Below are 14,506 nucleotides of genomic sequence, written 5' to 3'. Positions count from 1 at the left end.
AATATGTTAAAAACATTTACACGCGAAATTAAATGCTTTACCATTAAATAATAATGTTTTATTAAAAAGGAAGCGATAATAACGTTATTATAATTTTATAAAATATATCAATACAAATTGTACAATAACATACTAAAACAATTTCTTCCTCCTTGATCATTATTTTTCATGTGACTATGTTTAATGACTATATCATTAGTTCAAAAATAAGTATATAGAAATATTATTATATTAGGGAAAAAATCAGAGGGGGAGCCCAACTACCAACCATAACCTCCCCCCCGCATACATGCCTAGCTCGAATACAACACCTTTGATTTATTATTTTTAATATTTTCCACTGTATTGATTTTTAGATTAGTATTTTTTTAAATTAAGAAAGTGTAATTTTAGTTTTTTAACTGATGAAATACACTTCAAACATAATATTATATTATATATATTTTACTTACACTTTTTCATTTTTTTTTTTTTTTTTTTTTGTTAACTCATTTATTCGTTTCATTGTTGATAAATATTTGAAATTGGTGTACTTGTTTAAGTACATATTAGCCTCCTTTCGTAGAGTATTAATTTCGTTAATGAGATTCGTATTTTCTTCCATTGTTGAATAATAAAATTCATTTTTCTTTCCAAATTCGTTCAACGCATCTTTCAAACTACTAATACGGTGTTTCAAAAAATTATCCTGCTTTGAAAACTCTTCTCGCCCTTTCATTTCTTTTTCTTCAATTTCTCGAATTTCGGTTTCTCCTACGTTTTTATTGAAAAAATCCTAAACAATATTAATGCATTTTATTTTTTACCTCCAAAAAACCATTCAACTTACAGTAAATAATCTTTTGTTTTCTGATGTATTATGATAATACTGAGAAGCCAAACGCAAGTCAATTTCCATTTGTTTGATATTATTTGTCATCTTTTCTAAACTTTGTCTTTTTTGATGTAATTCAATTTTTATATCATACCTCTTTTTTATTAATTCATCCAAAAATGTATTTAAACGCTTCAATTCATTAATATCAGTTTCAAGTTTAATGTCTATCTGCATAAATATACACAAAAATAATCATATTGTATTTTGAATAGCTGCCTACAACTTAATAATGACAATCATTATGATACATAGATAGAAGAATTGTCAGTTACTTGATCATTCAAATTTTTCATATTTTGTATTTCTAACTCTAATGGTTCAGTGGTTTGTTCTAATTCAATAATATCTTCCTTAAGCATATTTAAATCTTTAACAAATAGTGACATTTGTTGCTTAACAGCTAGAACTTGGGAATCTTTTTGCGGTATAATGTCCTTTGATTGTTTCAGCAATCTTGTCAAAACGAAAATTCTATTATTTTTTTTATCGGCCGCCAGTTTTAATTCTTCCATATCATTTTCAAGGAGTGCCGCTGACTGCCTTAGTTCCTCGATACTTATAGCATACCTAACAGTGTTTATAAATTATAAATTAAATATTATAATTGATATTTAGTGTGCCTATCAACACGTACTAAAACTACATACAAGTGATATTTTATCTTGTCTTCTGCTAAGGTACTCATAATTTTTGAATATAAGTCATTCATATTTTTCAGCTTATTGGTAAATTTATTTTTTATACATAAAACATTTTCATCTACATTATCTTCAGTATAATCCACCAACATTTTAGTGATATTTTTTTCATTGATCAGTTTTTCCTTCGACTAAAAACAAATTGAAATGCAATCATTATTTAAAATTCTTTAACACATGCTATTAATAAAGAGTATACAAGTAATATTTCTTCAATTTTTTCTCTAAGTTGCTTCTCGTAGTTACTTGATGTCTCCTGTAACTCTTGATCTAATGTAGCTTGCTGAGCTTCTAAATTTCTAATTTAACCGTATGATAATAATATTCTAGTTTAATAAATCATAACAATTACTTTTTTAATCCAGAAGTTAATATAAATCCCTTGTTTTCAAGAATTGAAAATTTTTTGTATTTTTCTACTAATTTTGCATTATAGTGTGATTCTAAATTGACTTTACTCTGCTCATTTGTTTCAATTAATTGATTTAACTCAACTTTGAGTTTACTTATCAATTTTTTTTGTTCTTCTTGTTCCTCCTTAAATAACATAGGTATATTAATATTGTACCATATTGAATATAAAGGTTATTACTTCATTTTTTTTTATGGTTTCATAATATTCTGTTATGTTTGCTTTGTTTATATTTTTAATTTCTTCTTCTTTTGCTTTAATAGTTGTATTTACATTAATCGCATTTTCTTTCTCTAATTTATTCACCGCTGTTTCAATTTTCTTGATATTTTCATGCAATTTATCGTACTGTGACAAGTTAACTAATATGTCATCAGTATATACAAGCGGTGTATCAATCTTCCTAGTTTTATTCGCTGTGTTTTTCACTTCCCATATACATATATTCGAATCTTCTGAACAAGAAACTAAAACTGAGCCGTCGGTTCCCAAATACATCTTCATAAATAGTTTGGTACAGATCGATAAACAAAACAATTCTTTAATCACTTTTCAATAATAGCACAATAACAATAATTTATGTTTTTAATATTTATTACATCAATCAGCAGAAAACAATTTTATTATCATAAACAATGAAAGTTTAATGAAAAACTTACGAGTTAACGGGTTATTATGAGTCACATATTTTTAATATAAGTGTCTTGTGTGTTCAAAATATTTTTAATTTTAATAGTTTTAAAATTTTTAATAAGCTAATATATTTTTTAAGGTAAAGTATATTCCAAATATTGAAATATCATACATTGTACTTAATAAAATAGTTTAAAAGACGCCACGCCCGCATTTGTTGTATCAATCTTACATACCCGTAACTTAGCAAATTTACGGTCAGCCGTTTACGACTTATTCCGTTAGCTTAAAAATTAGAAAGAATAGACCTTAGTTATATAGAACCTCAATTTTTAAGAGAGTTATGTGTGTATAATTAAAATTAAATTAAAATTACTCATAACTCACTTCACTGAATTATCGTAAAAACTTCCAACAAACCACAGATATAATGTTCTTACCATCAAGTTTCATAATAGGTCTATTCACTCTTATTTTTAAGGTAACGGAATAAGACTTGAATTTCTGAGCGTAAATTTGCTATTATGCTACAAGTTTGTAAGGCTGAGACTACACATGCTGGTGTGGCATTCTTTTAATAATTATTACTTTACCAAAATTTTCATATTTTTTTATTCCAAATTGTCTTAGACTACCTACTACCGTTTAATTAAAAAAATATTTATATATATATATATATATATATATATATATTATTTTGGATATTATTATATCCAAAGACAACTTTCATACCTAACATACCTTCTTGATGCTATGACTGTGGATTTTGAATTCTTTGTATTCAATTTGAATTCCCATAGGTAATATTACGGTCAATATAACGCCATTTTCGGCTGCTATGAATAAAATCAAATTTGACTTAGAAATAGATACTGCATTCAATGGTGTTCCATAAAAGTTCACTTCACGTTTAACCTTAAAAAAAAGATTCAATAATACAAATTAGACACCTAATAAAAAGCTGTTTTAAATTATTATGACGCCACAATAGAATTTATTGTTATCATTGATCAATCAAAACCTTAAATAACAGAAAAATATGTAATTTAAATTTTAAATTGTTTACTGTCCACTAATTTTTGAGTATATCTACTAATTTTTATAACTTAAAAAGATAATACTGTCTACACTTCGGTTGTGTAAATTCTAACGATATTTAAATTTGAAAATTATTATTTGATAAATAATATTTTATATCACGTTATTTAAATTTAACTTAATCTACGTAGCACAAAATAATACCATAACATTGAATAGACGATAACAACGTACTTTTCATTGACAAAGTGAACTAAAAATTTATATAGGTGCGAGTAGAAAATATTTTGGTTCATTTTAGTACGTACCTACTACCTATATCAGATATTATTATGGAGATGACACAATTTAGAGTAACGTCTTCATAAACCAAACGTAAATAGAATTAAAAACCTTTCGGTCGTAGACTTCTTTCAGACTGCCGTCCTTGGCAATGACAAATAATTGATTAACATCCTGCGCAACTGCCAAATCCGTATAAGCCGCTCCTGAGTAGGGCGCGATATGCGTGATTACACTTCCGGTTTTTGTGTCAAATGTGCATATAGCACCAAAGATGTCGTAAGCGACTATGTTCATGTCGTGACTGCTCCAGACCAATTTCTCGATCTAGTAAGATTTAAGTTTGCATCGTATAAATAGTTAATATATTATAGTTACCTACCTATATAGTTGTTATTGGACTTAGTACCTTGAGTTATAACTAAAATAAAGACTTAAGTACCTATTCCAACTTTACTAAGTATGCTCTTATGTGCTCAAACTATTTAAATGTCGTAAAATTAAAACAAAGCCTACATAACTCTTTTTAGCTGAAAATTTTAATGGTTATCTATCATATTGTATTAAAAAAACATCACTATAATTGAAATATAATAACTTATTTTATAATGAATTTTGATGGTATTTGATTTTATTTTCTAACAATTCAAAACGAAACTTGATCAAATTTAAACCAATTAATATGGATTACAATTTAACGCATTTTAACAATCTATTAGTTCTTGTAATTTTTTTACTTTTAAACTTGTTAGTATAATTCATTTCTAGAGCATTAATAGATGTTAGAAATTAAAAAAAAAAAAAAAAAATTGTCCTTTTTATTTGTCAATAAAACTAAGTCAATCTCATTAAATGATCATATCAAAGGATTTTTTTAACGATTCAAAATTCGTAGATACTCTATTTTGCTCAGTATTTGATACTTCGTGCATGAATACATAATATGATACTTACAGATCCCAAGTGGCCAAGGCACGAAAAACATTTTATGAACAATAGCGAACAGTAAACGTCTATAGAGCCTGGTTTAGCCACGGCGAACTTGTGGCCGGATCCACTGAACGTGACCGCTGTGCAGTTCCTGATCGGGAAAATTTTTAACGGCACCAGATCGTCCATCTGAACCATCTGGAACTCTATGTGATCCGAAAACGCTGTTACAGAATACAGTCCGGTGGGGTGAATTGAAACGATGCACACCTGTTTTGGGTAGTGTTTAGACAGCAACAACGTGCCCTGTACATAATCCCACACCTTGATAGTGTAATCCAATTTTCCACATGTCATCAGAAACGGTTTCCACAAACTTGTCGATAAGCTCTCTACGACGCCATAATGCATGTCCACGCCGAGTGGTCCAGGTATGGTGGGCAAATTCTGACAGAGAAACAGAAATACACCAAACTCATGATTGTGGAATACATTAAATTTCTGTATAGGTAAAAAATAGTAGTATTATATCCATAGATATTATGCTAGCTACACTATTACATAATGTATATTGATTATATAATTATATCGTAAAATACGATGATTAGACAATGTTTCTCTATCTAAAAATGCGTCTCAGTGTCGTTCACAAACCTAAACAAAACTTATTTTTATTTTTTAATAAAGGTAAATTTTAATAATTTTTTATTTGTTGAAAAAAATTGGCTTATACATTGAGAAGTTTATCCTTTTTGTACTCTAATTGCTTCAAATAGATTAAATACATAAACCTTACCTCATCAAATAAACACAATCTTAGTTCGAACTTATTGAATTTCTGCATGAATCTCAAAAATTAATTTTGGAATTCAAGAAAAATGATTTTAATTAAATATTTTTAAGGAATTGTCAAATCAATTCATAAAAATATTGAACGATGCAATAACCGAAGTAAAAAAAGATTACATTTTCAGATTGTGAATACGATTCACAGGATATGCAAAAACAGAAAATGGCGACAATTATACACCTGAATCACAGATAATGAATGATTTTCTAGCAAAACCAAAAAAATTGGTGTGGAAATAAATGGCCTATAATTTTAATAGCGCTGAGACTTCCTCACTATAATTGTCGGCCATATAAGTAGTTCCGTGATAATACCAACAGCATAATAATGAATGATTATATCACCATACAAGCATTGTTGATACGTCATCGTTTTCATCCAGATGAGACAGAAGTGCCTGGTACAATTGAGGCCGTTTCGTGATAAACGTCAACATCTTGCCATTGGGACTAACGCAAGTACTCTCTATGTAATGCATCGGTAACTTGCCCTTTACTTCTTCCAGCTGCAAGTATCGGTACTCTTCCTTAATGAACACATCGATTTTTTCGTACCTATGAAAATTAAAATCAGCTTATCACGTGAACAGCGACATAAAATTCAATATCGGACTCAAAGGCCCCATCATTTTTTTCAATCACCACTTTTTAAGCCCATAACCAACTTAGATGTTAAACTATCTCATGAAATGTTTTCTTGATTTCAGGTAACGGATGCCAACATGTTCAGCATCACATTAATAACCACCTTAGTGGTGCACCCGCCTCCCTGAACTTTTCACCATTTAAGAATCGATTAAATAGATCTAAGCCCAAGTGATTGTGAATGTGTAATGTGTATCTACCTCCGTCCTTCATCCGTTTTCCCAAAATGATAGATGGTAGAGTCACCAACCAATAGCACTAGACCAGATTCAAATGTAAAACAGCTCCGTATGACGTCTTTTCGTGATAAATCAACGGGCTTCGTGGTCAAAGACAGATGAACATCTGCCATTATCGTTGTCACGTCGATTTCACTGATCGCGTCAACGCGGTACAAAGCTTGCAGCTCGCCGTTCTTGAACAAAATGACTTTGCCGTCAATGGTGCCCGCCAAACATCTATACAGACGCACAGAATGCATACGTACATAATCAATAAGAATCATATGGTTTGTTACACATGCAATAGTAAATGCCCGCGTAAGAACAAGTTTACTAAAGTGACTCTGATAATGTCAAAAAAAAAATTAGTTGTTGTTAACAACACGTCTACGCCAGTACACTTTACAGATATTTTAAAACTTTTCTTTCAACTTTTTATTTTTATTTCACAAATTTAATCTTTTTTGTTGTTTCTTAAATGTCATTATCAGAATTCTGGAGTTTATGCCCCAAAAACAGCCGAAAAATCGCTTAGAAAGCACGTAGAAATTCATAATAATTAAAATAATATAAAAAAGAAGCGATATCAAAAATAGTTAACCCCTTCCCTATTACGAGACTCCAAAAAATATAAAATTCTGATCCCATCTAACAATCTTCGTTGTTTTTCGTTTCATATTTGAATGTATTAGTTGGGTTGTTGGGTATATTTATGAATATGCTGATTTTATTTTTCTACAATTACAAAAGAGAAAAATACTAATAATTAATGTTTATCAGTGGTAATAGCATATTCGTATTTTATAATATTGTCTTGGAAATGCTATTTTTATTTTGATACTGGGAACTTAATTTTTTGAGAGTTTGAATATGAGTTCGTGTACACATTTTTTTTTTAAGAATTTTTTATTTTTTATATTCCTGTAAAGATTAGTTGAGTATAAACTAACCTAATTAACTTGCTTAAAATGCTCGTAAATCATTGACAGTGCATCATTGTATTAGTGTCAATACTACAGAGATATGCCATCAAAATGTATATGATTATCAAATAAATGTGAGTCATGCGAAATAGCAGATTACTGGTTGTATTTTTATAACTAAAAAAAAATATTATAATAATAGGTAATCAAATAGTAAATTTTTTTTGTCATAAAGTTTTGGTGTTTAATGATTAATGTTATTGCAATAGAATAATATAATTCCAGGTAATAGGTATGTTATAAAATGTATATTTATGATACATGAGGGGAAGGTAATTAAGTGGCTATGGAAATTAATATAGAAGGAAAGAGAAGAAGAAGAAAAGATGGATAGACAGAATAGATATAATAACAAATGTATGTCCATTTATACTAATTATTTATAACATACCTATATATATTAAGACATTTAGGGGTCGTGTTGAATAAAATATTTTAGGAACGCTGATCAACAGTGGCGTAACTAACAGCAACTATTTGGGGTAACGAACACTTTTAAATACTTCACCTTCTCCAATAAGCATAATGAGTGATGAGTACCACTTATACGCATAATTTCCTCCTAAATTATTTTAAAATAATCATTATACTTATATATTATTATTATATTATACTTATCATTATACTATTATTATACAGTTTTATAACACGAAAATTCCAGTAAAACACGATTGCGTACGATTTTTGTCTGCAGCTTTGAAGCACTGTTGCCATTTGCTTTGAACTTATAGAACAGGGGTTACTTCCATAATTTTTTTTTTTATTATTATTGAATAACTATTTTTTATTATATTATTTTAACATTTAATTATTTTATTTTGTGTACTATATTATTATAACATAGGTATTTATCGAAAATTGAGATTTTTAAGCGGTACCATAACTTAAGTCATTTTTCCAAAATTTAAATTTTACTGATCAAAAATAAAAACATTAATTTAGCAACGATGCACAGTAAATCGTACGCAATCGTGTAACGTACGCAATCGTGTTTTCAAAAAGAAACATCGTACGCAATCGTGTGGTACCCCGAAAATTCACAAATAACGTATTTTTTTCTTGATAACTAGGTATTTAAAGATAAATAAATAGTAAATACACACTGACGCGGATTTTTTTTACTAAATTATATAAATAATTTTGGGGTAACAAAATGATACTCTTGCCACCCCATAAAAATGTTTGGGGTCACGACCGCTACCCCTCGCTACCCCATAGTTACGCCACTGCTGATCAATCATCAATATTGTATTTTATATTAGTTATTAGTGTTATTACTTATGAGTTATGACAATACATTATTATAATTTATTATTTGTATCTAGACAGTAGACTATAGACATATATATAGTACCTGTCTCCACACAACCAACAGATGCATGTAAAGTGTATGCCGTCAGCTTCGCGGAATCCATATTGCTGCCAATCCGTCTCAGCTTTGGTCATCAACCGGAACAACTGTTTTCCAACGAAACAGCATATTGCAGTGTCGATTGGGTTCAACGCCATCTGTGAAGACGCGAACGCAAATGACAATAATATTAATCATATTAATATATTAGCTAGTTCAATAACGATAGGTAGATAGCACCTATTGCGTTAACTATGTAGGCACCGCAAATTGCAATCGATCAGGGCTGGATTTAGGTATACGGTTATTGGTTAATCATAAGTGGACAATTATATTATATAAGCAAATGAGCAAGATCTACATTTTTTTTTACTTATAAGATTATAAAACTTAATGTTAACTTAAATAACAGTAATCAACTGAAATAAGTTATATACGGTCCCTTTGGAATCTAAAACATAGGTAAGTATATAGTATTAATTGGGTGGCTTAAAAAAGTAAATCGTTTTAATATACCTACCTGCATTAATTCTATACAATCAAAAAAATTAATAAGTGATAATTATTAAATTTAAATTACTTATGATTAAAAATAAAATAATATGCTAATTTATAGGTACTCTTCTTTTTTACGAAATATTTCTTCATTTGAACCTATATTATGTCATATTTAAATAGCTTAAACATAATGAACTACGATAATATATACATATAACATTGTGTATAATATTATGGGCTCTAATAAAATTAAAAATAGGTAACATACATTATTATTCATTCAACTCTAAGACATCGATATTAAATATAATATATTACAATTTCTAAATTGGTACCTAATACATTTTATTACGATACATATGTGACTAGCTGAACCCGTGCACTTCGTAACCCGTTAAAAATCCTACCTCTTCTATGTCTCAAACTGTGCGTTGAATTCGTTTCTTATGATTATGTTAGCAATATATTTTCATACATATAGATAGATAACGGTTAAAATAATATACTAAGTAATAATCTTACAACGATGTTCAATTTAGTTTATCATTATACAATTTTATTCGTTTATTGAGAAAAGCCTGACAATTCAAACATTCAATTGAATGATATTTGGGCCTATCGCATTTTAACTTAGCCTATCTTCTGCCCATAAGCCTAACATATCTCTGTACCAAATTTCGTCGCAATCGGTCCAGAAATGGGAATGCATTAAGGACAAACTATAGACAGACAGACAAATGTTAATTAATAAATCTTCAATTATAGAAAACAAATGTTTTAGTGTTTTTATAGGCGGCACACGCACACACCCACACACAAACACACATTTTTCAAAATGTATAACTTACGTCGGACACGGGGCCATCGATCCGCACGTACGTTTCGACCGTCGAATTTCTCCAGCTATAATAGTACAGCGTACAGTCCGATCCCTCATGGCCGCCGACGACGAGGGCCGCCACGAAGATGTTGTCCCATAAAAACTGAATTTTAGAGAATCGCCGCAGGTAAGTCTTTTGTGGTCCGTTGTCTTCGTCTTCGCCGTCTTCATCACCATCGCTGTAGTACGGTTCCTGGAACACGTACTTCAAGTCCAACGTATGCAGATCGTAAATACTGACCACTGGTCTCGCGCTGCCACTCCTCGTTAATCCGTCCACAACGTCTTTTTCGTCTATCGTCGCCACAGCCAATACGTGGCTACAAGTCATTCAGTCGAGTACTTATATATAAGCAGTGATGATCAGGATAATTAAATGTGAGTATCAGCGTATGTTTATCTCAATATACTAAATACATACCGATACCATTATACATTTATACCAACTAGATACTATTGTCTATATAGAGTATATTATGGAGTACCTACCTACTCTATGACTTTGATATTAGATACAATGTAAAATTCAGTATGTCGTTAAAATTTCATCAACTCAATTCTAGATACTCGTCATACTTGGATACGCGTCAATTATTACCATCCATAAAAAAGTTGAAGAAAAAAATCTTCAGAAATAAAAAGAATAAAAGATCTAGTTTGTCATATTTATTTAGAAAATGATTTTAGCACTACATACGGTGATGTTTTAAATGCATGTATTTAACCTTACTCGTAAAAGTTGCTTCGAAGGATCTTCCTCAAAATTAAAATTAAGTGATAGATTAAAGAATCAATTATTAAGAATTAAGTGCGAAACTCGATTGGAAAAGATCACGTTCCAACATAATCAGTCTATTGAAAAAGAAAAGACAGCTCAATTAGGTATAACAAAATTATTTATGGCTGTTCTGCCATAAAAATAAGAAAAACTAATTTTTTATGTTTAATTTTACAATAATCATTGATTATGATTTATGAGAAAGTAATTTATTTCAAAGTTATAATAAGGTGAGATTGTTGTTAAGTTTTATTTAAAAGTAAATGTCCCAGTTTGGATATTTTTACATGGGTTTTTTGTTGCTACCTCTGAATACTATACTTAACAATCGGGAAAAACAAAAAAAAATTACTAACAACACATTTTACTGTTCAGCTTTAGACGACCAGACTGTCAAAATACTTAAAAAGTAACTTATACCTGTAGATCATTTTGATATTTGGTAAGAGTTTAAATAATTAAACAAAATAGAGACAAATTTATTCCAATCATTGAATGCATTTTACTATGTGGTTACAAGGAAATTCTTTTAAGAGGTAATATGAAAGAGGTACAGACCAACAGACCATTTACATAGGGAATTCCTAGTTTCGGCCCTGGTTACAATTATTAACACAGGCAACTGGTACATATTTTAGCTGAAGAAAAACTGTGCATTTTGCTCTAAATAGTTTTGAGGGAATTGGTATAAAAAGGCACTTTTGATGGCAACTGGTATATGTACACTCTTATAATGACGTAGGTACACATATTTTTTTTTTGTGATAGAAAAAATTAACTTTGAGTAGTATTAATAGCTAATTGGTAAGAATCCATACCCGTTACCTACTATACAGCACAACAATACTCAGAGCCCCCCTTTTTTTTATTTTTCTCAATTATTTAGAAAAGTACTAGAAATTTTTAATTTTTACTTTCTAAAAATACCTACAAGAATATTTAATTCTAAACAATTTTCAACTTTACTTTCCTATACTATCAAGTACCGACTACACATCATTAAAAAAAATATATATATATAAAATCAATATAATTCCATCGCAGAAATTTGATTGAATTTTAGAGGAGGGACTTAAAACACTTAAGTTTTTCCTTACAAAATAAGAAGTGGAGGAAATGTTCTATGATTTTGAGATGGCTAAGCCCTTCCCCTCCACAATCTCAACCAATGAAAGTTCATTAATATAAGTTATTATTTTTTTTTTTTATATATATTCTGAGCGGAGCGATGAATATTTTACAATAATGTGTAATTTTTTTTTTTGTAGTCGTAGAACAAATACTTTGATTTTCAACTATGAGGTTGATTTCTGATAAAGATTCAGATCTAGTTGTTAAAAATCGGCTATTGATACCTGCATGCCTGATCATATGTCATATATACTTGTTGGAGTTAAGGTCCATGGCCGTGATGACTTTCCGCGGCCCTTCGGCGAGATTGATGAACCTCTGCGTGTTGTTCTTCATATTATAGATAACTATGACTGACATAGCCGGATACACGATCACGTCGTTTTTCCAGTATAGACAGTTTCCTGACACATTGGTGTTCAGGCCGAACACGAACTTCGGCTCAATCTCCAACGACGGCGAAGAACCGAAAAACACGTTCGCAGTCATTGTCGTTCCGGTAATTACAGATTTTTTTTCAAGAGTCACAACCTATGATACCTTTGATTTGATTATAATATAGTGTTATGCTGGAATGATAGTTGTGCTTTTTGTACACCGTTTGGTTACCACGACGCCAAGTTACTAAGTAGTATTTTTATTTGTTTTTGTTTTAGTGCAATTACGCAAGATAGATCATAGATTTTATTTTTATTGTTTGTATCATCTTGTTGAATAGATTTAAAATTTTTACATTTATTACAAAGGAATTTTGTGCCAGATAACGTTGGATTGTCTTTAATGATGCTCGTTATAGGAAATAAGTAAATAACTAGAGTACGAATCTATAGTGCTCGCCTTTGCAATTTGTATCCATAATTAGTGATTGAATTAGGTCGATCGATAATTTCGTCTTGGTATTCAGGCTTAAATGTTCTATTTTTTTTCCTACATTAATTTGAATTTTTAGATATTGAATAAAATAATTCAATATTTTGTTAGGTTAGGTTAGGTTTATTATAAAAATAATTTTTTAACCTTCACATGTTACACTGCAAACAATAAATACTTTTTAACCTTGTTTTTAGATAGGTAGATCATAAAGACTCAAATAATGTTTAATCCATAGACTTATATATAATATAATTAAATTATGGGAATTTAATTTTAACAATAAATGGACTGTCAGTGAGGAAAATTTATTTCATAAAATGTTTGGACCTCTTTATATGAACTGAAATATTGAGATGGTAGCCTTTGTTCAAACGCATAGTCATACCTTTTAAACATTATACAATATACTATAGATTTTACATGCATGGTGAATATTGACAACATAATGGAGGATATATAACATGTTTAGGGAACACGACCACAATGATAGCTATTTTAATGAACCAATCGTGACAGTACCAAAACTAAACAGTTATTTTACGGAACTCCCAGAATGTGCTGTTTCCAGTGTCGAGTTGACCAACCTAACGATTGCCAGGGACCTTTCCATTTTTTTTTGTATGGCGAAATGAGAATATTTAAATCATTTATGAGTTACTAGCTGAATTATCCGTCGTTACCGAGCTTATTAATTGTTGTTATCTGGTAGGATTAAATAGTGTCTAGTTAAATTAAATTTACAAAAGATTGTTTAAAAAAATATGTCATATTATATTAATATTGTTTATTAAGATGATTTTTATCATTAATATAATATTTCTCTATAAACTACATTAGCTATAATTCCTGTAGGTGCCAAAATAACTTAACTCGTGGGCGTACTGACTCTGGAGCATGCCTCATACAATTGCAGGCCATGTGGATAACAATCTTCTCTTATATCGATCCCTGCAAATTTTAAGGTTTGCCCTTACGAATTGTTTAATGTCATGGCAAAACATACTTTTACAGAAAACTGCATTCTATTGAATTGGAAAGGATAATCTGATACTATAATTGGTGCGAGGAATAAGAACTGATTCACATTTTGCAGATCCAGTCATAATAATAGCTTCAATCAAATTCTTTTGTAGACCAATAATCCGTAGACGTGTCCCATTGCACAATTTTGGTGGACTAAGATTCCTGAGAAGCATTATAGGACAACCAATTTTTAATATTAATAAATGTAGTGGGTTCAGGAGGGTTGAGTATTCCAATTATCAGAGACATACGCAACAATTGTATTTCGGATCTCCTGGCATCTTTCTTAAATCTTATATAAATGAAAGGAAATTGAACGGAAAAGGCTAGTGTCATCACCAATGATTGGTACAACTATTTGAGATGTCAACATTCCATTCACAGTAATTTCTTCAATAGATGAC

General features: G+C 29.8%; 1 protein-coding gene across 1 annotated transcript; it reads right to left on the bottom strand.

Annotated features, from left to right (window-relative positions):
• Positions 1–448: 448 nt before the first annotated feature.
• Positions 449–12,695, bottom strand: LOC107171929 (testes of unusual size). Its single transcript, XM_089229790.1, has 15 exons — positions 12,460–12,695; positions 10,266–10,617; positions 8,923–9,077; positions 6,565–6,822; positions 6,070–6,274; positions 4,895–5,317; positions 4,052–4,267; positions 3,362–3,535; positions 2,168–2,485; positions 1,928–2,112; positions 1,775–1,874; positions 1,525–1,706; positions 1,150–1,444; positions 830–1,045; positions 449–775 (listed from the first exon to the last, which is right to left on the bottom strand). The coding sequence occupies exons 1-15, from the start codon at positions 12,693–12,695 to the stop codon at positions 449–451; spliced, it is 3,642 nt and encodes a 1,213-aa protein (XP_089085916.1).
• Between the last annotated feature and the right edge of the window lie 1,811 nt (positions 12,696–14,506).

The sequence above is a fragment of the Diuraphis noxia genome, unplaced genomic scaffold, assembly GCF_037042655.1.
Source record: "Diuraphis noxia isolate RWA-SAM2 unplaced genomic scaffold, SU_Dnox_SAM2 contig0001, whole genome shotgun sequence".
In the NCBI taxonomy this organism is placed as follows: Eukaryota; Metazoa; Arthropoda; class Insecta; order Hemiptera; family Aphididae; genus Diuraphis; species Diuraphis noxia.
This window is presented reverse-complemented; position numbering and strand designations above follow the sequence as displayed.